The sequence below is a fragment of the Lissotriton vulgaris genome, chromosome 1_1, assembly GCF_964263255.1.
Source record: "Lissotriton vulgaris chromosome 1_1, aLisVul1.2, whole genome shotgun sequence".
In the NCBI taxonomy this organism is placed as follows: Eukaryota; Metazoa; Chordata; class Amphibia; order Caudata; family Salamandridae; genus Lissotriton; species Lissotriton vulgaris.
The window spans coordinates 1136625768-1136648557 of record NC_141685.1 but is presented as its reverse complement, the minus strand read 5'-3'; the positions used below and the strand labels follow the sequence as shown (position 1 = coordinate 1136648557).

The 22790-nt window shown below is 47.5% G+C and overlaps 1 protein-coding gene across 1 annotated transcript in view; it reads right to left on the bottom strand.

Moving 5' to 3' along the window:
• The window catches only part of CNPY2 (canopy FGF signaling regulator 2), a 98500-nt gene that overhangs the window by 30887 nt on the left and 44823 nt on the right, over positions 1 to 22790 (bottom strand). Inside the window, exon 3 of the mRNA XM_086963818.1 lies at positions 13960 to 14075. Within this exon, the coding sequence (XP_086819944.1) occupies positions 13960 to 14075 (116 nt within the window). The remainder of the gene's footprint in view (positions 1 to 13959; positions 14076 to 22790) is intronic.

Below are 22790 nucleotides of genomic sequence, written 5' to 3'. Positions count from 1 at the left end.
ACTCAGTCAAATCACCTCAGCAATTCAGCAATAAGTGGGGGCATACCATGCAAGAAAGATGGCACTTTCTCACACCAGCAAAGTAATATCCATTGGGGGGTGAAAGTCACATAAGCAGTATATTATAGAAGAAATGTGTCAGCATTCTCAAACATCTCATCAATTAGAAAGTCTGTAGTTCTGAATGTGTGAAAAAAAACTCCACACCAGAATGCAATGAAAAACAGGACATGGGCCTAGATTACGAGGATTAGTGTGTGTAGATACAGTGTGGCGGAATAAAGTTTCTGGCTGGTATCCCCAGACACAACTGCGGCTATTCCGAGTATCGGTTCCCGGCATGGGAATTAACATGTAAACCAGGAATTATGCGAATTCCTCTTTCTGGGGACAAATATGCTAACATTTTGTTTTTACTGCTCTGATGCGTATATTGAAAGGGGACTGGGCTGTTCCAGGTGACAGCATAGGCTGTGAGCTGGCAGGGTGAGAGTATCTTCACCCTCTATCGGGCAATGGAGGGGAGGGACCAGGGGCATAGGTCATGCAGTACTCGCAGCCCAAACCTCATGCGATTTTCTGGCTGTAAAATATGTGTTGGTGTTAAAAATATACATCAGTGCAGGTCACAAATCTTCCCACACTTGCCTGTTGTGCTGCTGGGGTTAGTTTACATCCCCCCAGGGCCCTTGAAGCTCAGTTTTATGTGCTTTGGGAGCACCGAGGCCCAGGACACACGGGGCGAAGACCAGGCCCATATGCGCCCAGAAGAGGCTGAGCTGGGCAATCCCTCTTGGCTGCATGGTCTGCAAAGTTCCCCTTTTCTCTATCCGGGAAAGGTTAACATTTTTACTCTGATGTTTCTTCCTCAATTACAGCCTGTGCTCACATACTTCTCACTCACTCACAGGGACAGTAAAACGTGGTTGTATACCCTCAAAATGGGGGAAAGAAAAGTCGCAGATAATCCCCATGGGGCAGGAAAGCCTTAAAAAAAATCCATGGGCAAAGCCCTGCTCCAACTGTACACGTGAAGCAATTGACATGATAGAAGAGGTCGAATCAATCTTAAAGCCCACCAAACAGGCATTATCTTTTCAGAAAGGCTCCAGGGTTCCAGCTATTTTTTTTAAAAAACGAATTGTGTGCCTCGAAGGCAGATACTTGGCCATCTCACAAACCCACAGTCTCCAAGACCCATTGGAGATTTAGCAATCCCACTCAATGCTCCCAACTTTAAATCAACTGTAAAGCCAATAGAGGCCGCAAAGGGATCCTTGTTAACTAAAACTATAATAAATGTTCCTATGGTGGAATGTCATAATAGATATAATCCACTTATGCCACTGGGACCAGCTACCAGCACTGCTCCAACGACTGGATTCCTCGACAATGGGAGAACTGAAGGTTTTCTACCCCCTGTGATAACTTTGACTGATGTTAATTATATTAGCAGAGAGGAGGTTAAGGACTTACTACTTTTGCTAAGGTAAGAAGTTAAGCAGCTAGGAGCCTTGGTGAAGCATCTATCTACAAAAGGTGGTTTCCTTACAATCTCAAGTCCTTTCATTGAAGGATGGGAAGGTGTGGATGGTAGCCATGTTAACCCTGCCCTTAGTAGAGAATATCAAGCACTGCCTTAACCAAGGAGTCTCGTCTTTAGCGAGAGGGACTCCAGTGGCAAGGTAGTACTGGATAGGGTCTATAGAGTTACCGGCGCACACTTTGTTGTACCTATAGCTGCGAGCTGCCCTAAATTCATTAATCTAAGCTCGCTACAGTGCTCTGATCAAGTAAATAGGATTTTTTTTCAAGATAATTATACACGACTGGCCAGGCCTAGCCCACAGTTTAATAATACAGATCCAGATCACGTGTCTGATAATTCTAATCAGACACTGCACATGACAAGTGTCCCAAACATTTCTAATGCCTCTAGAGAGAACAAGGAATCTTCGAAAAACAAGGTATTACACTGATTTAGGTACCTGTTACAGGAGACCCATCTGACCGTTGTGGAGGCGTTGGCGATCCGCCGCAAATGGAGGGACAGATTTACGCTACTGGCTATTCAGCTTATGAGAGGGGAGCACTCATTTGGGTACGGCCTGGAGTTCCCTTTGCACTTGCCCATTGCATGATAGACACAGATGGTAGATATGTAGTACTGCAGGGATCCCTGGATGGTCGGCCCGTAGTATTGGCCTTCCTTTACGCCCCTAACACTTAACATCCCCGTTTTTTTGAGCGGCTATCGGCAGTACTAGCGCCATGGCTCGGAATGCCACTACTGTTGGGGGGTGATTATAACTGTGTACTGGATGTTGCTCTGGATCGTTCGTTCCCCACCCTTGGCCAGTGCACCGGTGAACGGTGCTGCCAGGACACTCAGAGACTGGGCTGCACAATGGGATTTGCACGATGCTTGGAGAGTACGTAACCCCCATACGAAGACATATTCTTATTACTCTGGTGCACACACACTCCACGTTAGGTTAGATAGATACAAGCGGACCAGCGATCTGCTTCGCCAAGTGGTTGATTCCCGCTATCTAGGACGCACCCACTCTGACCATAATCCCCACACTTTAGATTTCGCCTGGGCACGCCCACATCCGCCGGTGCCAACTTGGCGCCTGCAACCAGATCTTTTCCTGGACGGCCCGTTCAGGGGAGCGCTTGAAATCAGTCTCCTGCAATACTTTGAGGAGAACACTGACACCGCCTCCTCTCCACAGCTGGAATGGGACGCTTTCAGGGTGGTGGTTAGGGGACATTGTCTGGGAACGCAGGCAGGGATGGATGCGCAGACAGGTTGAAGGCGAACTTGCTCGGGTCGAGGCCACACTACTAGATGGGGAATGTGAGGCGATTGAGGCCGACGATACGAACTTTCTGGCAAACAGAACGACATGCAGAGCTACTAGACAGGCTGAAACATTTAAATTACGCTGCACATTCAGCGCGCACGCATGCTTCTGGGGATAAGCCAGGTAAACTGCTGTCTTGGCTGATCAGGCGGGAAACCCAAAATACCCCAGTGATGTCACTAACAACAGCCCAGAACACCATAGTATACACACAACAAGCAATACACAATGCCTTCACAACACACTATGAGGATCTCTACCGCTCTCGCATACAGGTTACTGCAGAACAGATCTTGACATATCTATCCACCCTGCCCTTACCGGTTGTTACCGATGTGCAACGGGATTAACTTGGAGCTCCCCTGACATCGGAAGAGCTTAGATCGGCCATATTTTCTCTGTCAAATGGCAAGTCCCCAGGACCGGACGGACTACCCGTGGAGTTCTATCAGGCCTATTCTAACATATAGATTCCGGAACTATTGCGCATGTTCGCAGCGGCTATTCAAGACTCTGCCCTTCCTCCCACACTAAATGAGGCGAATCTCATATCACTTTTGAAACCAGGCAGGAACGGGGCCAATCTGGGGTCGTACCGTACCCTAGCACTTCCCAACACGGAATATAAACTCCTGGCTTCTACCCTGGCACAGAGGTTGGCTGCGTTGGTGCCCACCCTTGTTCACATTGACCAAAATGGTTTTGTGCCCGCACGCAGCACATCCCATAACATCAGACGACTGTTTTGAGTGCAAAGCCTGTCCCTGCACCGATGGCCTAGCTCGGGATGTCTAGTGCTTGACCTGGAAAAAGCGTTCAACTCAGTAGAGTAGCCTTACCTGCTGTTGGTGCTAAGTAAATGTGACTTGGGGGAGGGCTTTCGGCAATTGGTGGAGCTCCTGTATCAAAGACCAGTGGTACGTGTAAAGACAGGCAAGCTTATCTCTGACCAGATCAGGGTGCGTAGAGGCACTAGACAGGGGTGTCCTCTCTTCCCTCTTATATTCGCCCTCATGATGGAACCATTGGGCGATTCGAATGCGGGCTTCAGGCGAGGACTGGGGAATACAGCTGGCGGATGGGATGCATGCAGTGTCACTATATGCGGATGACCTACTGCTTTACATCCGTGACTGGACTAGCTTCCCACAGGCGCTCACTGACATTTTCCGTGAATTCGGCGAAATGTCGGGTCTACGGGTCAACTGGACTAATTCAGGCGTTTATCCCTTTAATGCAGCAACACAGGAGTGTGATATTGCCGTTATGGGAGAACGGCTTGTGTGGTATCCCACCACGTTTAGATATCTAGGGTTGTATATCTACTGTGACTCGGCTGCTGTGCTGGAGGGGAACCTGGTACGAGCAATCTCTTCACTCACTACACGGTTACATTCTGGAGCTCTCTCCCGCTAAACGTTCCGGCTCGTATCACCCTAACGAAAATGGTGGCATTGTCAAGATTACTGTACTTTTACGCCAATATGCCAGTTTATGTCCCTGTTGGCATATTTCGCGAGCTAGAAACTCTAAGCAGACGATTGATTTGGAACAAGGGGCAGCCCAGGGTAGCGCTACACACACTATATGCATCACTGGAAGCTGGCAGACTAGCTGTACCGAACCATGAACTATACTATTTAGCTGCACAGCTCCAATGGGTGGCCTACTGGCTGAGCGGGAAAAATTTGGCTGATACAGCCACAGATGCGACAGTTTTAACTGCCACTCAGATACATGAACTTTTTCATCCGCTCTCCAAGTCCCGATGCCCAGCACAGATACACTTAGCGGTGGCGCGAAAAGGTTATACACGCAGTCTAAAACTCATAAACAGGATTAAGCCGTATGCACCTAATCTGCCATTGTTGGGGACACCCTGGGGTGCTGGGTCGCTCACAGAAGCGGCGCTGAGTAGCTGGCTGCAGGCGGATCTAGACACAGTGGGCGCCCTGTACGAGGATGGCTCGCTGCTCTCGTTCGAGTCGCTGATTACTGACGCGGGGATTCCGGCAGGCCAGTTCCTTATGTACGCAACGCTAACGCGCATACTCACAGAAGCTTGGGGTGACCTTGCGGTGGAACCACCACCTCATTTACTGATACAATACCTGCACGTGATGGGGAACGGGTCTCACTTAGGTCACTAGCTAGCACAGGCCTTACACATGCACACACAACACTCCTCCCAGCGCTTGCGGGATAAGTGGGCCAGAGACAGGGGATGGGACTGGACCGATAAAGAATGGGGTAAGGCACTAGCCGGAACAATAGATATCCCACGCAATTCCCGATATAAAATCATCCAATTTTATGTTATACATCGGGCATACCTTTCCCCTGATAAGATAAACCGCTATTTTGGGCTGACAACGGCGTCCTGTCCTAGATGTGGATTACTAGATGCAGACTTTTTGCATATGTTATGGGCCAGCCCTTCTTTGCAAAGTTACTAAAGAGAGGTCTCAACCGCACTGGCGTCAGAAGCGGGAGGTGGATTGCCACACACATGGGAGGCTAGTCTATTGGGCCTATACAAAAGGACGAAGCAGTCGAAAGTCCCAGCTAGATTCTGGGATCTTGGTCTCATAACTGCAAAAAGGCTCATTACCAAACGCTGGAAAAAAGGAGAACCCCCACAGGCCATACACTGGCGCACTTCATTTGATAACTGGGAAAAAGCAGAAAGCGTCGCTTTACATAGGGAGGAGACTGCAGGCCTTCGTAAACACCCCATAGCCCAGGCCTGGGATGATATCCTTGCCGCCTTTCACCAGGATTGTATACAGAGAGGCATTACTTAAGCTCACATCCTTCTTTAATCCCCGGACCCCCGGGATAGCCTTGACAAGAGATCCACCCAGTCGCCGCCCCCACGCCTGCGCCCTTTCCAACAGCAACAGATAGCGCTTTAACACAGTCCCATGGTGACAGACACGCGACATTGGAAGCCACTGCATTACCAAAACTTCTCCTCCCTCCCTCTCCCTACCTCCCCCCAACCCACCGAGGCAGCGGCCCGCGCTCACACTGAACTGTTTATGCAACGATCGGCAAAACACGCACCCTACACGCACACACAATTGCCCCCAGACCGGTTTTGATTAGCATTTTGTTCGGTTCTTACTTTCTTGACTTTGGTTTGGATCAAACATTCCCAGATTGGAATGTTGATAGTTGCATCAGTTAATACTCCTCCCTGGGCTACATGTAGAGATCGCCAAAGCGGATTGCATCACACCGACGATTCAGGGTTCCCAGAAGCGGGAGTGTGTTATTTGGTCGAGAAACGGTTGACACGATCCCATGAGCAGGGATGATCCACTGGGATAGCTGAGCCCTGACACTGGGGAGCACACTCAATGTTCCGCACTGCATATGCCCTGGTGTATCAATTACTCGAAACATTACATGTTAACAGCATACAGCCAACACCACCTGGCTGGAGACACGCCTCTTGGCTAATATAGACTTTGCCCAGTGCCTGCACTATATGGTTACAGTGTGGTATGTTTCACTTAAGTTCATTTGGCTCATAGGACGTATGCGGTGCCACTGACTGCGGCGCTGAACTGTTGTTGTATACGGATGCCAAGGCAAAAATTACCAGATGCGCATGTCTTATTACATTCTACAATTGCTCAGACCTGAACAACATGTATAACAAGTAGTACATGCACCAGACCGATTGCTGCTGTATTTTATCCTGTCTGATGCATCCACAAAACCTTGTATTGCAAAATGAATATTTTTATTGGTATTAAACATTAACATTATTGCAAACATAAAATTACACTGGATTAGGTACTTGCATCATTGCCTTTCAGTAAGAACATCAGATCTCCATCATGATGAACGAGTATCTCCTACGAATGACCCTTATGACCACATTGTCATTAAAATCAAGGGAAGAGGTATAGCGGAAAGGTTAGTGGACCTCGACCTACAATCAAATCCAACTAATGGGTTTTGCATTAGATTTAAATTAAGGCCCTTCCGTCAACTGATTCAACGTCTATGGAGGTCCCCAAAGTGCTCTAGATGGAGAAGGAGGTTCCTGAAATCCCATCATGGAATACAACGCTGGGAAGGTCCCTAAACTCAGACTTAAGGGCAATTGATTGACTTATTAATCATCCAGCACTGCCAGCTGATCACCCATTACCTAACTAACATGAGATCGATTGTCCTCCCCCATGAAAAATGAGGGTGGAAATTGGGAAACTGGAGAATAACTTTAGTGAGTTTTCCAAGTTGTTGTGCTGCCCCAAATATTGACCGTTCCTCTGGGACTGCACTTTAGTCGGACCTGATTTTATTAAGACTATTGTCCTGGACTGTTCTCTCCGACTTGCAGGCTGGGGTTAGGGAGAAAACCAGTGTGATCGATCAAGTCTTCCGTTTCTCCCTCTTGGTCTGCAAGACTGTCTGATTAAGGCGAGAGCACCAGTACATGGCTATCTTAGTTCGAAAGCCACCCTTCGACCTAGTTCCTGGGGCAGTTCTGGTTAGCTCTCCACAAAATGGGGTTGCCAGATTCATTGCTATCTCGATCATAAGATTATACAGCAATATCTATGCACAGGTCGGAGGGGGGGGTGGGTTGACTAATAGAAATCCAATTGAAAGGGGTGGCCGCCAAGGTTGAGTCTTGGCACCAGCCTTGTTTACTCTCTATATCAATGGGGTAATTCAGCATTTGCAGAACTGTAACAATGACTCCCTCGATTGGGAGGCGAGAAAATCCGTGCCCTTCTTTTTTAAAGACGGGTGGTCTGCAAATTCTGCTAGAAAAATGTTCTAGTTTCTGTGATTCGCACAGGCTAGAATTAAATATTAATACAACAAGGTTTATGACATTTGACCCATCAAGGTCAGAGGGAAAATGTACACGCATGGTGTCCCTTTAGAGGGAGTGAAGGTTAAGAGGGAGTCAGTGGGTTCAATTGACAAAACACTATCATTTTCAGCGCAGACTATGAAAAGTAAGGCACTTCTGAAACACAGGGCTAGGATTGAACTGAGGGCACTAAAATCTATTGTCCCTTATCGTCAGCATTGGAGATCTATAGTGAAAAAGCAGTCATGCTCTTTATGGTTCTGAGGTCCTGGGTTTTGGCAATACATCTCAGCTGATAACAATTGAGAATAGCTTTCTCAGATCTCTCAGTGGCCTCACACTAAACACCCCCTAGATTCCACCAAGATTAGACTTGGCAAAACAATACATCTCACATACTGCGAACCTCAAACCCCTTTAGTATTGGATAAGGCTGTGGTAGAGTAAAGAAATAGTTCAGTATCAGCTATTACTCAAGGAGCTCAAAGACTAGATTCTGGGGTAGAAATCCAAGTCCTGGTTCATTAATCCTGACAGGAGTTAACTCTGAGATAACCCACCCCTAAGCAGTACCTGGATGGTTGAACAATTGAAGACTAGATATTGTGCATTTGTCGTCAGCAGCAAGTGTGATCTAAAGCCTTCTTTAGGCAGTCGGACAAAAAAAACTTTTTTCATTTCCTAGATCAGGAAGAATATAGTTCTAAATGTAAACACCAAATTGCTGTCATATTACAAGTGATTTATTGCACTCAGCGAAACGACCGGGGAACGATTCCTCATCTATACATCCTCCTATGCAGTCCCTCTGGTGGGTTCATACATGGGCTCACTCGATAGCTGTTCCATTTCCCTCAGCTCTGTTCCCATTTCCTGGGACAAACCACTGCTCTCACACACTGTCTTCTTCGCTACCATACACCCATCAAGGTCCTTCATCCAATCGTGTGGCGCTTCGGGTGCTCCCCACAACTTCGCAATATTGCACTTCGCAATTACCAAATCCAGTGTCACCCAGGTTCTCTCTTTGGTATTAAGGTCGGTAGCTTCCCACACATTTAGTAGGCACCATTTTGGTGAAGAATTCTCACTGCTTTTTGAAGAATTTCTTGACAATATTGAGCCATTGGAGGCAATAGGTTTATATCTGAAATTTTGATATGGTATTCTTCCTGTAAACAGATTGAGAAGCAGTTGGAGCGCTCAGTCACAGACATCCCAAAAATGTCCAACTTGTGCTTCCTCCAGTAGGGCAGTTTATGTTTTTTTGCCCAGTGTACGGGTATCAGGAAATCCTGGTTGGTCTGTGTGCAGAAAGTAAGTTGGGAGAGAGGAACTTTGTGAATGCCCGTAAGATTTTAACAGACAAAACTGATTTACATGGGTGTGCTGTAGCCAAATATTTGCACAAATCCTGGAGGTTAAGGCACAAGCTCTGTGGCGCACCTGTGCTTTTAAAGTGATTTTAAAGGATTGACGATTAACCTATGATCCTGACACAATTTTTTAAAGCTCAATGCAGTTAAGAAACCTTTTCGGACATGTATGACCAGATTAATTTCAGATGTGATTTGTAACGAGATGAATTATATTGATTTACTGATGGGTTTATTTATTCCTCTTTGTTTTATAAAACTTTGCAATTCAAATACCTTTTTCACTGTTACTTGAACTGCGGCTTTTGCACAATGGTTCTTTCCATCTTATCTGATGCGTGATGGATATTTTAAACTGGTTTTGTTTCACGATCTTTTATTGGCGCAATTGGCCGAAATAAAGATTCAATAACAATCAATCAATCAATCATTGCATTTCTAAAACGCGCTACATACCCGTGAGGGTCTCAAGGCGCGGGGGGGGGCCTGTTGCTGATCGAAGAGACAGGTCGCTACTGATCGAAGAGCCAGGTCTTGAGAAGTCTTCTGAAGGCCAGCAGGTCCTGAGTCTGTCGTAGGTTGGTAGGGAGAGCGTTCCAGGTCTTGGCAGCGAGGTAGGAGAAGGATCTGCCGCCGGCGGTGGTTTTCCGGATAAGAGGAACCGTGGCGAGGGCGAACTTGGCTGAGCGGAGGCTTCGGGTAGGGGTGTGGAAGCGGAGACGGTTGTTGAGGTATGTAGGTCCGGTGTTGTGTAGAGCTTTGTGTGCGTGGATGAGGAGCTTGAAGGTGATCCTCTTGTTGACGGGGAGCCAGTGCAGGCCTCTCAGGTGGGGTGTGATGTGGCTGCGTCGGGGGACGTCGAGGATTAGTCGTGCCGAGGAGTTCTGGATTCGTTGTAGTCGTCTCAGGAGCTTGGTTGTTGTTCAGAGTAGAGGGCGTTCCCGTAGTCGAGTCTGCTGGTAATGAGGGCCTGGGTGACGGTTTTTCTCGTGTCGGGAGGGATCCATTTGAAGATCCTGCGGAGCATTCGGAGGGTGTTGAAGCAGGACGCTGAGATGGCATTGACTTGCCTGGTCATGGAGAGGGTGGAGTCGAGGATGACCCCCAGGTTACGTGCGTAGTCTGTGGGTTCTGGGGCTGTGCCTAGCGATGTGGGCCACCAAGAGTCGTCCCAGGCTGATGGGGTGGGTCCGAGAAGGAGGACCTCCGTCTTGTCTGAGCTCAGCTTCAGTCTGCTGTCCTTCATCCAGTCGGCTACGGCCTTCATTCCTCTGTGGAGTTTGGCTTTGTCGGTGTGGGGGTCTTCGGTGAGGGATATAATCAGCTCGGTGTTGTCAGCGTAGGAGATGTTGTTGAGGTTATGTTGTCGTGCGACGTGGGCGAGCGGTGCCAGGTAGATATTGAACAGCGTTGGGCTGAGGGAGGATCCCTGTGGGACGCCGCAGATGATCTCGGTGGTTTTCGATGCAGAGGGGGCGGGGGGTGGCCGCTCTGGGTTCTGCCGGAGAGGAAGGAAGTGGTCCAGGCCCGGGCCTTCTCTTGGATTCCGAAGTCATGGAGGCGAGCTGATAGGGTGCGGTGGCAGACTGAGTCAAAGGCTGCTGATAGGTCCAGGAGGATGAGGGCGGCTGTTTCTCCTTGGTCCATTTGGATCCTGATGTCGTCAGTGGCGGCGATGAGGGCGGTCTCGGTGCTGTGGTTGCTGCGGAAACCAGATTGGGAGGGGTCCAGGATGTTGTTGTCTTCGAGGTAGCGGGTTAGCTGTTTGTTGACAATCTTCCCTGTCACTTTTGCCGGGAATGGGAGCAGGGAGATGGGCCGAAAGTTCTTGAGGTCCTTAGGGTTTGCCTTGGGCTTCTTCAGAAGGGCGCGGATCTCGGCGTGCTTCCAGCTTTCCGGGAAGGTTGCTGTCTCGAAGGAACTATTGATTGTTTTCCGGAGGTGGGGCGCGATGGTTGTGCTGGCTTTGTTGAAGACGTGGTGAGGGCAGGGGTCAGATGGGGATCCGGAGTGGATGGAGTTCATGGTGTTGATGGTGTCTTCGTCGCTGATGTTTGACCAGGCGACTGGTGCGGGTGGTGGTCGCAGGGGTGGTGGACGACTCGGTGGTGGGTGCAGGGGTGTAGGAGTTGAAGCTGTTGTGGATGTCGGCGACCTTGCGGTGGAAGAAGGTGGCCAGGGAGTTGCACAGGTCTTGTGAAGGTGGGATGTCGTTGGTGTTGGAGCTGGGGTTGGAGAGTTCTTTCACAATGCCGAAGAGCTCTTTGGTGTTGTGTGGGTTGTTGTCTAAGCGGTCCTTGAAGGCGGTCCTCTTGGCGGTCCTAATGAGTTGGTGGTGTCTGCGGGTGGCGTTCTTGTGGGCTGTGTGGCTGTCTGGTGTTCGGTCATGGAACCATTTCTTCTCCAGCTTCCGACAGGTGCGTTTGGAGATCCTAAGGTCTTCGGCGAACGAGGCGGCTTTCTTGTTGGTGTGGTTGGTTGTGGAGGTCTTGAGATGGGGGAGGGTGTTGGCGCAGTCGTTGATCCACTGTTTGAGGTTGGTCGTGGCGGTGTCTGGGTCGGTGGGGTCGGCGGGTGGTTTCAGGGCGAGGGTGGTAGTCAGTTGGTCCTTGGTGGCCTTGCCCCAGCAGCGGTGTGGCAGCTGTTGGGTGTGGTTGTGTGTGGTGGGTTTCCTGAAGGTGAAGTGGATGCATCTGTGGTCGGTCCAGTGGGGTTCGGTGGTGTGGTTGAAGGAGACGTGGGGGCTTGTGGAGAAGATAGGGTCCAGCATGTGTCCAGCGGCGTGGATGGGTGTCGTAACGAGCTGTTTGAGTCCAAGGTTGGCGATCAGGGCAGTGGAGTTGGCGTCGTTGTTGTTCTCGAGGTGGAAGTTCAAGTCCCCAAGGAGGATCTTGTCCGTGGAGGCAAGGGCTTGGGTGCTGACGAGGTAGGCGATGGTGTCGCTGAGCGGTGGTCGTGGTGGTCTGTAGACGAGTGTTCCTCTGAGGGTGGTGTTGGCGTTGGTGTGGAACTGGAAGTGCATGTGCTCAGCGGTGGTGAGGGGGTCGTCGGTGGTGGTCGAGACTCTGAGGGTGTCCTTGTGGATGATGGCTATTCCCCTTCCCACTCTGTTGGTGCCGTCTCTGAGGGAGATCTTGTAGCCCTGTCGGATGGCTATGGCGATGTCTGGTGCAGAGGTGGCGTTCAGCCAGGTCTCCGTTAGGAAGGAGACATCGGGGGCGGTAGAGTCTAGGAGGTCCAAGAGTTCGATGGCGTGTTTGCGAGCGGAGCGGGTGTGAGGAGAATGCAGCGGAGGTGGTTGGGTTCTCTGGTTGGTGGTTGGTGGGCTGGATGCTGGTGAATCTGCAGTTCCGGCAGGCGAAGGGCCCTTGGGTGCACTTCGGGGTGGCCCGGTAGCAGAGGTGGTTTCGTCCGATGTTGAGTGCGTGGAGGATGCTGGCGTTGTAGAGCAGTCAGGCGTTGCGGGGGGTGCGGGGTCCAGGGGTCCTGGTGCTGGGCGCGGTCCAGGTGCAGACGGACTTGCCTATGGCGCACCCGCTGCGCGGCTTCCATATGAGAGTCAGAGGGAGGGAGGAGCAGCTGGGAGGTGGGAGCGGGGCGGCGAATGGGGAACCAGGGGGGCGGAATGCAGCGGCAGGGGAGAGAGAGTGGGGCGGGTGGTACAGAAGGGAATAGGGCACAGAGAAACTGGCACACAGGGGACAAAAGAAGTAAACAGCACACAAGATAGCCACAAGTCAACAGTAGGAGCAAAAACGATCAACAGCAAAATGATCAACAGTGCAGAGGCAGTGCGGGGGACACCCGGTACGAACCGGGGGACAGCGAGTGGCGGCAGCAGGGCTAGCGCCACACAGGAGGACCGTGTGGTGGCTGAGGGGGGGACCTATCTCGTTACACCAGTGCAGGAACTGTGGGCTGGTTATAATTAGGCATTGTGGTATCGCACTCTTGAAATACTGTCCCCCCACCTTATAATTTCCAACCACAAGGTGAAGAATGGAATGCTTGCATTAATCTCAGCCACTGGCAATTGATTTGGTCACATTCCATTGTTTTTCACCCACCATGCCACTCTAAACAAATGCCCACCTTATGCAAATCAGTACAGACCCTGCTCCTCACTGGAACAGTCCGTTCCAAAATGCTGTGCAAGAACCCCCTCCAGAAGGAACCACAAGCAACCCCGACCAGTTTTGCCTGGTTCCGGAAAGAGGAACGGCCTAGCAATTCGGGTTAGACCGTTCCAACTAGAGGACAGTCAAAACTGATTGGCATATGGCTACAGCCAACTGACGTGGCATAGTGGCCAAAAGAACAAAAGGTTGGAATGCTACCCAGAGTGACTGCTAGTGGTTAGACTTATCACAAGCATTCCTCCTACCATCTTTTGTGTGTTTTATGTAACAGTCTCAGTGGCCAGGTGTTTGCCCAGGCATGCGTCTCTTGCTCTCTGTGCCACTGGAGCCAAGCTGTGTCCAACTGACGAGCCCCTCTCAGGGCAAAACTTGTCTTTAGATGATGGTGTTCTGGTTCAGGGAGGACCTAGTCTAGCAGTTTGGGCTGGATTGTTCCTTTAGAAGCAGGATTAGGGATGATTTGCATATAGCCAAGTCCAAACTGAGGTGGCATAGTGGGCACAGGAATGGTAGGTTGGAACGCTACCCTTAGCAATTGACAGTGGTTAGACTTATTGCAAGCATTCCTCAAAATCATCTTTTGTGCAGATCATCTTCTAACTTAGCCACTGAGCGCTGCTTCAACTCACTTGATTTGAAACAATTTGAGATCTTTGAGGAAGCTGGCACCAGTGTCTCACTTCATAACGTTACATGATGGAAAAGCTCCCGACACACAGGGGAAATTACTCTACCTCAGATACTGATTGACTGCCATCAGGGTTTATCCTAAATGAACCCATCTGAATAGTCTTCTTAGGGTCCACCTGCTCGATTTCCCACTCCAACTCATCCACAAGTGCTCGACATGCTAAAAGACAAAAGAAAGAAGGTGTGCTAGACCTGCTGTACACGGACACATAAGAGCACTGTCAAACTACTAACCCACAAGCGTCTCTGCAATCCCTGAGGTTATCATTAGCGGGTAAAGTTTGTACTCTAAATAGTTTTCTCCTCCTCCAATTTCTATCGCAGATTCCCAAATCCTACTTTGAGGTCCTGGGTTTTGGCAATACATCTCAGCTGATAACAATTGAGAATAGCTTTATCCGATCTCTCAGTGGCCTCACACTAAACACCCCCTAGATTCCAGGCGAATCCAGTGACAAAAATAATTTTACTTTTTATTTTAATACTTTGGGTACCCTTTCTCCCACGTGGGTCAGGATAGGTTCACCATGCCCCCTTATGCCCTTTTTATTTTTTATGTTTCTCAACACAGTGCTCAAGTGCACCGTGCCCTGGTATTAGCAGCTGAAACAGAACATTGTCTGTAAGAGCTAGCCAATTAGAACGTGGCGGATTTGTGAATCTACAATTAATGAAAGGAGCGAATACTTTGTAATTCAATGGGGCGCCTTTATTATAATTTTTTTATGGATTTGTGAATCCTCCTTGGAGTTGCAAATTCCCATGATCCCCAAATTAGCTAATCAGATCTCTCACAACTTTAGCCGCTTCCTGCCCAAATCAAGCTTCTTGAAAACTACTGAACAGATTTACACTAAACTAACAAAAACACAATTTGTGAGAAAAGTTCTACCTTTGTCACAAATCTTGTGTAGTTCAGTTTAGAGGTTTTTTTCTGCATCAAAGAGAAAAGAATCCTATCAAAATTGAAATCCCCTCAGGCTCCCTGAAGCCTCTGTTCACAGCCAGAGCTGTGAACAAAGAAAGATTGGAATGTTGAAGCTCCGGACTTATACCAGCCATTATAAGCCCCGAGCACTCCATTGTTTTCAATGGAGCTTCCAACATTCCAATGTTCTAATTATTTTTAAACATTTCGTATTGAATAGCACCAAAGTTATTAAGCAAGACTACCGTCTCTTTTGAAACTCTGACCTACCCATAACTTCACTGGAACTATTACCACCAGTGTTATTACATATAAAAACACGCACACACACACACACAATAGTAGTAAATGGTCACAGTAGACTGGGACCAAGGAGCAATTTGGTGCTCACTGCGATGGAGTGTTGCTCGTACACACTAACCAGGTTCACACTACTTAAAGATTTTACCTTCTGACTTTAGGTTTTAAGACCAAATCCATCACAGGATTACACTTCTTAAGTCCACCAGGACCTCAACAGAGGCACTTAAAAACTCACAGATTTGCCAGGCAAAAGCCAAATAGCAGAGCCCAGGTTCAGTTCCCACTGGCCAGTTGTGGAAAAATACCTATTATTGCTTCTTGTATTCCTGTACCTTTAACAGGAGTCAGCCCTATAACGATTTGAACAGGGGTGTCCACCCATTTCTGTGAGAAGAGCTACTTCTTTTCAATGAAAATATTCCAGATTTAATGTTGTAATAGTGAAAACATCAGACAAGATCACATTATTGGCCATCATATGCAAGATTACTAGCAACAAACATCAGTACATCTTGCAGGAGTGCTTGTAGTAAAGTAAAACGACGTTGTCAATGCGGACTGCATCTATACAAGTAATACACAATAGCTGCAATGTCCCCATCAAGAAGGTAATATTAGTAATGTTTCCCCCAATGCCACATCTTTAAATATATTTTGGAAACTCAACCATTTTTCTCCAAACATCAGATTACGAGTTCTGAAAATATATACATTTTAATATTGAAGACACACTTTACAATTTTGGTATGAAAACATTGATTTAACCAAGGAAAAGCTTCAAATTTAGCAGAGCCACTTACTGGTAGCAGGAGAGCTATCAGTAGCCCATGAGCTACTTGCTGGAGAAGCCTGCCTTAGAGTAAATTTCCTTGTCCTGGATACAAGAGGGAGCAGGTCCAGGGCTCTTCTCTGGTTGCAGACAGCAGGTTCAGCCATCTTTTGATCTTACTCAGTTCCAGAAGAGTGGGTGCCTTGAGATGGCATGTTTATGACTGGCACAATCTGGCGAGTCGGAATGACTCCTAGGCACACCCTAACCAATGAGATCAAAGTTCCTAGTACCAACCTTACCTACTGTGGGTATGTTTAAGATGGTGGGAGCCGTTAGCCACATTAAACTTGGGCTCCGAGGGCTACGGTAATCCTAGTGTCCCCCCACATCTAACACTACAATCCAGTTTGGGGCAGTCCCTGTACCCACAATAAACCCAGAAACAAAAGTCTTGTGAAACAAAAGTAGGGTTTTCCAGCAACCGGACAGTGGATAAAAAGAATAATGTTTTGGCATCCTGTTTCCATTCCTTTCAAGTGCACTCTCACGGTTATACGTAATACCAAGATACAGAAGTCTGACAGAGCAAAAGTAGGGTTCTCTGCAAAGAAAAAGTTCTGGCACCCTGTTTCCCTTCTTTTCAATTGCACCCTCTTTTCAATTGCACCCAAAAGTATTATATGTAAACCCAGCAGACCTGTCAAGAAGTATTTGACACAAATGTTACTAATGCTCACAGGCCCACCCTGCACAGTATCATGTTTAGGAGAAGTAATCTCTGACCATTCTGGTCAGCCAACTGTTTGCTTCCGGGAAGCACTTTATACCTTTTTCCACACCTGTTCAAATGCCAATTCCTTGCTGGCAGAATTGGAAGAGCAAATGCAAATCTAGCCTGCAGGAACTGAAGGCAAAGAAAAATTAACTTTCTAAAAGTATTTTTTCCTTAATATGCATTAAGAATCCAACCTCACCATTGAATTGGATACTTTTACAAATACTTTTTTCAATATTTTTCAGGCTAATGCAATTTTAGAGACGTGGCGTTAGTTTTTTTTATAGTATAGTATAGTTAGGTTTTTTTATATGTACTGTGGTTTTCTACAAAAAAAAGCTTTTGGGTGCGATTCAGTGTCAGCACATGTTCTACTTTTAAATACAATATACCCGGCCCTGAGGGGGGGGGGGGTGTAAGACATACATAGGGTTGACTTATTAATTAAAAAGGAGGTTTTGATGCGTCAAAAGGGTTTCCTTTGACAAGTCACAGTGCAGTTTTTACACTGCTGGAAACAGGGTACACTGATAGCCTGAAGCCATGTTTGCACTGCCACTGTAGCGGATGGCACAATAGGTGCTGCAGTTCGCTGGTGGCATTTAACTTTAGGTCCTGGGTACCATATACTAGGGACTTAAATCAAAGTTAAACATGCCAATCAGGTAAATACTCATTTCAGCGTGTTAAAGGAAGAGGACAAGTACTTCCTCACTGATTAGCAGGGGAAACATACACAGAGATCAACACTGAGCAAAACAGTCAGGGCAAAAATCTGGGGGAACACCACGCGAAAGATGGTAATTCCTGCAGCTGGTACCAAAATAGCAGGAGAGCTTAGTTTTAATCTCGACTGTTCTATTGACATATAAACATGGGTAATAAAAAAGCATACATAGCAGCACCTTAAGATGTGTATGTATACAACAAAGGAATGATCCACAAATCCCAGCAAATTCCAGCGCCCGTCGGGTGCTGGAACGGAGCGCACACCAGCTGCAGCGGTGAGCCAGACTTGGAGGGCAGTTGCGGGGCGGACCGGGGCACCGGAGTATTGCCCCCACACAGTGCCTGACTTTAAGATGGCGGGCGGTGGCTGACATTGCAACAAAGGCACTCTTGGGCTGAATATTGATTGAAGCGGAGGTCACGCACAGCACGGAGCATACAGGGAGCCCGCTCCGGTGATCACACTGAGGATTGACATAGCACTGCAAGGGGGGACACCGGAGGCTCAAAGGCAGATGACACAAGGTCTGCCTGCTTCCAAGATGGCCGAGACCACACATGATGAGCTCGATTTCATGTAGCACCAGAGTGCACCTTTACAAACAGGCATCAGGCCGGACAGGGCACCTTATTTTGATTAGGGGCACTCCTATAAGACGCTTTGGAGAATTGTATGACCATAATTACAGCTCCCGACGCAGGCTACGGGAACACGAACGCAGAGGATAGTGCCCTGGTGGACTCTGGAGGACTTTTTCGTTGGACTAGTCCCTCCCTCCATACCCTGCATCCTACCCACCCTTCCTCTATGCGGTGAATGCTGCTGTTTTTTTCTTGGACAGTTCTCGCTGGACTCTAGCCCTTCCTTCCCTCCAGACCTTTGCATCCCACCCACCCCTCCTCTATGCTGGTACTCGTGTAGTGTTTGCAGCGGTCCTTTGTACTCTCTACCACCCCTATATTACCCCTAGAGTGTTTCCAGTCACATCCCTCCTGTCAAGATAGAAGATAACTCTAATGACTAGTATACTATTTGATTTTTAGATTGTATCCATGTGTATCCCCTCCCTGTGTTAGAATCATAGCTTTTACGACTAATCGCCGGTGGAACTGTTGGAATATAGCCAGGTGTACCCCTTCCCCCGTGTGAAGAGATAACCCTATCCACTAGAGCAAAAAGAAAGGTGTTCCTGAAATGTGTAACGTAACTGATTTTATGTAAAGTGCCTTGTAAAGGGGCAGCTGAAATTCCAGGAGCCTAGTCCCGACAGCTCGACGATTTCGGAGGGCTGGAAGTGGTCCCCCGCTACATGGCGGAGGAGGGCACTGGACATCGAATGCTGTCTTATGTAAAGCGCTCTGATAACCTAATCGGTTCAAGATCCTGAAATGTGCAACGTAACTGATTCTATGTAAACTGCTGTGATAACATGTAACGGAACTGGTGCTATGTAAAGCGCTCTGATAACCTAATCGGTTCAAGTTCGCGCTATAGAAAACTCTAAAAATAAATAAATAACATAAATGGCAAGGGCAGTGCCCTCTAAAATTTGCACAAGGCCAGTTCAACCATTAAAGAAAAGCTCTGGCACTGGAACGTCATACGGCTTATATTATTTCTGTAAGACGGTGCGTTTGGACAACATAAACGTCAAAACTGTGCAGGACTAAGTCTATGCACTCCATTAGGGTATGTTGACCATCGTCCTGGCCAACTCACAATGCACCATCTGAACTTCTAAACCCCACAAGGTAATGGATGGTATGTGCAACCTCAGAACATGACAACGCAGACTCCCCAAGGAAATTGTGGAAACAGATTCTACCCTTTGTTAAAAACTTAGGCATGCCCAAAGGGAAACACAACTAATACTCAAATTGGCTTTTCAAACATTTATTGAGGCAGTAATATTCTGGTGTAAAATACATGTGATGCAATAATGAATAATGGAAAACAAAACAGTCATCAGCATTACGAAAATGGTTAAAAAAAAAACTGTTCACCCACTGTGCGGTTATATTGATTATATGAATAGATATAATTGCATCTATACTACTACATATCACTTTCTATCAAATATGCAGAGTGTACAGATCTGCCAGAATGCCACAGAGTGGCCTCTCTCCCAATTACATGAGGGTATGTGTCATCTGGAAACCCATCTTTGGAGTAAAGCAGGCCACCGTCCTTATCAGGACGATAACAGGATTCAGCTCGGCTGGATGTCTAGCATGGGGCGACCTCCCTAGTGCTAGCAAAACGTTCCTCTGGCGAAACAAAAGGTTGGGAGAGTTTATAATAATCTTCACCCATAGTCTCTATGCCGAAGTTCTAGTCTGTCTGTTATTGTTTATTCTACTCTAGCAGAGCTGTCGCCAAACAGACAACTTCTGAAAACATTATTCCATATGGATGTGCAACCAAATGTTATCATTTAACCCCCTGCGTGCTGAGGAACGAACTGTTTTTCGTCCTGAGCGTGTGCTGATAACGGATCCGTTCTGTCCTCGTACCCTCACATGGTAGAAAGGCTGGCACTTCTCCCATGGCTGTCCATCTAACTCCTCCCCAAACAGGCATGGCAGCGGAAGAGGTTCTGCTGGCACCCCTGGCCACCCCAAGCAATCCATACCTCAGCGCGTGACGTCATCAAGAGCTGCGAGACGCGTGGGTGTTGCATTTCTATCTAGGACCCTAATTCGATATTCCCGATTCATGCCCTTGTGCGGTTATAATCAATAATATCCTTACAAAAGGCATAAGAATCATATCCATATTCAGTAATAGCCCATGCAGTCCAAAGCACAGCACGGCTACTCCCATCGACTCCTAGAAAGCACAACGCGTTCTTTAAACAAACCAAGCCTCCAGCAGCCCGGGAAATTCCCCCCCCTGCTTTTGTTTTGATTTGAACAAGAACTCCTAGAGTCCAGCAAGAACTGTTAGTTCTTAGTGACGTCTTATGTCCAACCTTACGTCAAACCCAGCACCTTTCAGGTATAAAATACCAACAGTTGCCTTAAGCAAACACACAGTGGTTTGGAGCAGAGCGGCTATCTACTTGCCCGAGAGCCCAGCTGATGCGAGAGCCCACGGAAGCCGCCCCTCCCCTTTGACGCGCTGGAGAAGCTACTTTTTCTCACGCCGAGAAAATCCAGCTCTGGTGTTCCTGAGTCACCCTTGCGGGTTGCTGGGAGATCGAGTCCTGAAGAAAGATACCAGACCTCCCACATTCTATTACTAAGGTACGGAGCGGACTAAACCCTTAAAGAGAATTCTTGAATCAGATCCTTGGCAAAAACAATCTTAACCAACTTAACTTAAACTGCTACTTACTTACTCCTTCCCAAGTGTTAGGCTTAGGTCAGGTACATCGGGGTAGGCGTAGTTAGAAGCACCAGTTGAGTACGTCAATGGTTTTATGTATGTATATATATTTTATCTATTTTAAAGTATCATATGGCTAAGAAACCATATCTATGCTTTTACAGTATTATTTCGTAATACTACTTTTACTGTACGCACTTTACTTCATAATTAGTATTGCAATTGTGGCAATTCATTTCTCTTGCATGAGAAAGAAGACTGCTCAATAAATTAACATCTTTTTATTGAAAACGCCTGTCTCTCTATTTCTCTGCACTCTGGTGAAACTAAGTATGCACGATTGACCGAGTGAAATAGCTGCCTATTGTTTTCACACGACTCTAGAGATACACTCTATTCTGAGGGAGCAAAGTTGTCATGTTTGTACGGTTGTCAGAAGCTAATCCCTTCTTGTCTAATCCGGAGAGTTAACTCTTTCCTGAACATTCGAGAAAGTTTCTAGTGACCTCTGACCAAGCTGGCGAAACAAATTAAGTCTAATCTAGTCAGTAGAGACCTAGTCGACCTCAGTCCTACGTCTACACTGCTGTTTATATTATTCCAATCCGCAGAGCCTATTGGGAATATAGGAACTACACTACATGGGAAGCCATTTGGTTTCCAGTCGTAGGAGGGGAAGGTAGGATTTTACTTGCAGGGAGGGGTAGTTTGGGCGTACACAGAGGCATCAGGGGAGAGGAAAGAGTTATTCATCTCACCCAATGTCTTTTTGCAGGGCAGAAAACCCACTAGCATCAAGGATGTTGTTATATTAGGCATGGGCACGGTCCATTGGGCAAGGATTGCCCCCATTGCGGATATAATTTTTAAAAGTAACTTTTGCCCCTTTTCTGACCGCTTTCAGGGGGCATATCAGCCCTATTTAGAGGTCCATCTGCTCCTGGGGAGGCAGAAATTCCACTGGCATCAGGGATAACGTTATTTTAGGTTTGTGGGCAGTCCCTTGGACAAGGATTGCCTCTATTGGGGCCAATACCTTTTTTTAAATTACTTTTGCCCATTTTCTGCGGAGAGGAGCGACTGCAAGATTCTGACAGTGAATTTTCTGTCCGTGCACTGTCCCTTGGCTGGCGGTGTGCGTGGACTGACACTTGGCTGGCGGCGTGCAAAGACTGGCGCTTGGCTGGCGGCGTGCAAAGACTGGCGCTTGGCTGGTGGCGTGCAAGGAATGGCGCTTGGCAGGCGGCGTGCAAGGACTGGTGCTTAGCTGGCAGTATGCATGGACTGCATCTGAGGCAGAGAAGGTAGTGGAAGATTCTGGCAGTGAATTTTCTGTCCGAGAGGAATTATCTGATAATGAAGCCACTCTCCATGCAGATGAAGTTCCTTTTTTAGAGGAGGACATTGATTTGCCGATAGTGCAGCAAGAGACATTTGGAATGCAGCCTGGGGGTGCAAGTCTTCCCATTAAGGGAGCTGACCTCTGGGTTGCCCAAGACATGGTGCAGCCGATGTTGCCTGCCTTTGCTGGTGTTGCAGGGTGTGGAGTGGATAGAATAAATCATTTGCCTACACATTGTTTTAAGTTGTTTAAGGAAAATTTATTTTTGGATAAGATTGTTGAGCAGACTAATTTGTATGCAGAACAGCATTTGAGGGACAACAGTGCCAGTCTTAAGCCCCACTCTAGAGCTACCAGGTGGACTCCCACAAATCTGGTTAAGTGGAAGTTCTTGAGTTTGACTTTTTTGATGGGCTTGATAAGTAAGCCATTGATGTATTCGTATTGGTCTACTTGTCTCTTGATGGCAACGGCTATATTTCTTGCAATCATGAGTCATGATTTGTATTGGCTTCTGCTGCGTTTTGTCAATAATGGTTTAGCGTTGCCCATGATCAACCGGATTGTGAAAGCCTTTTTAAGATTCGGCCTGATCATTTTTCAGAGATCTAGGCTTAGTTTTTAGGTAGTACATACCTAGCAAGAGGGCACAGTATGGAATTAAGATGTATATGCTGTGTGAGAGTAGGACTGGATAA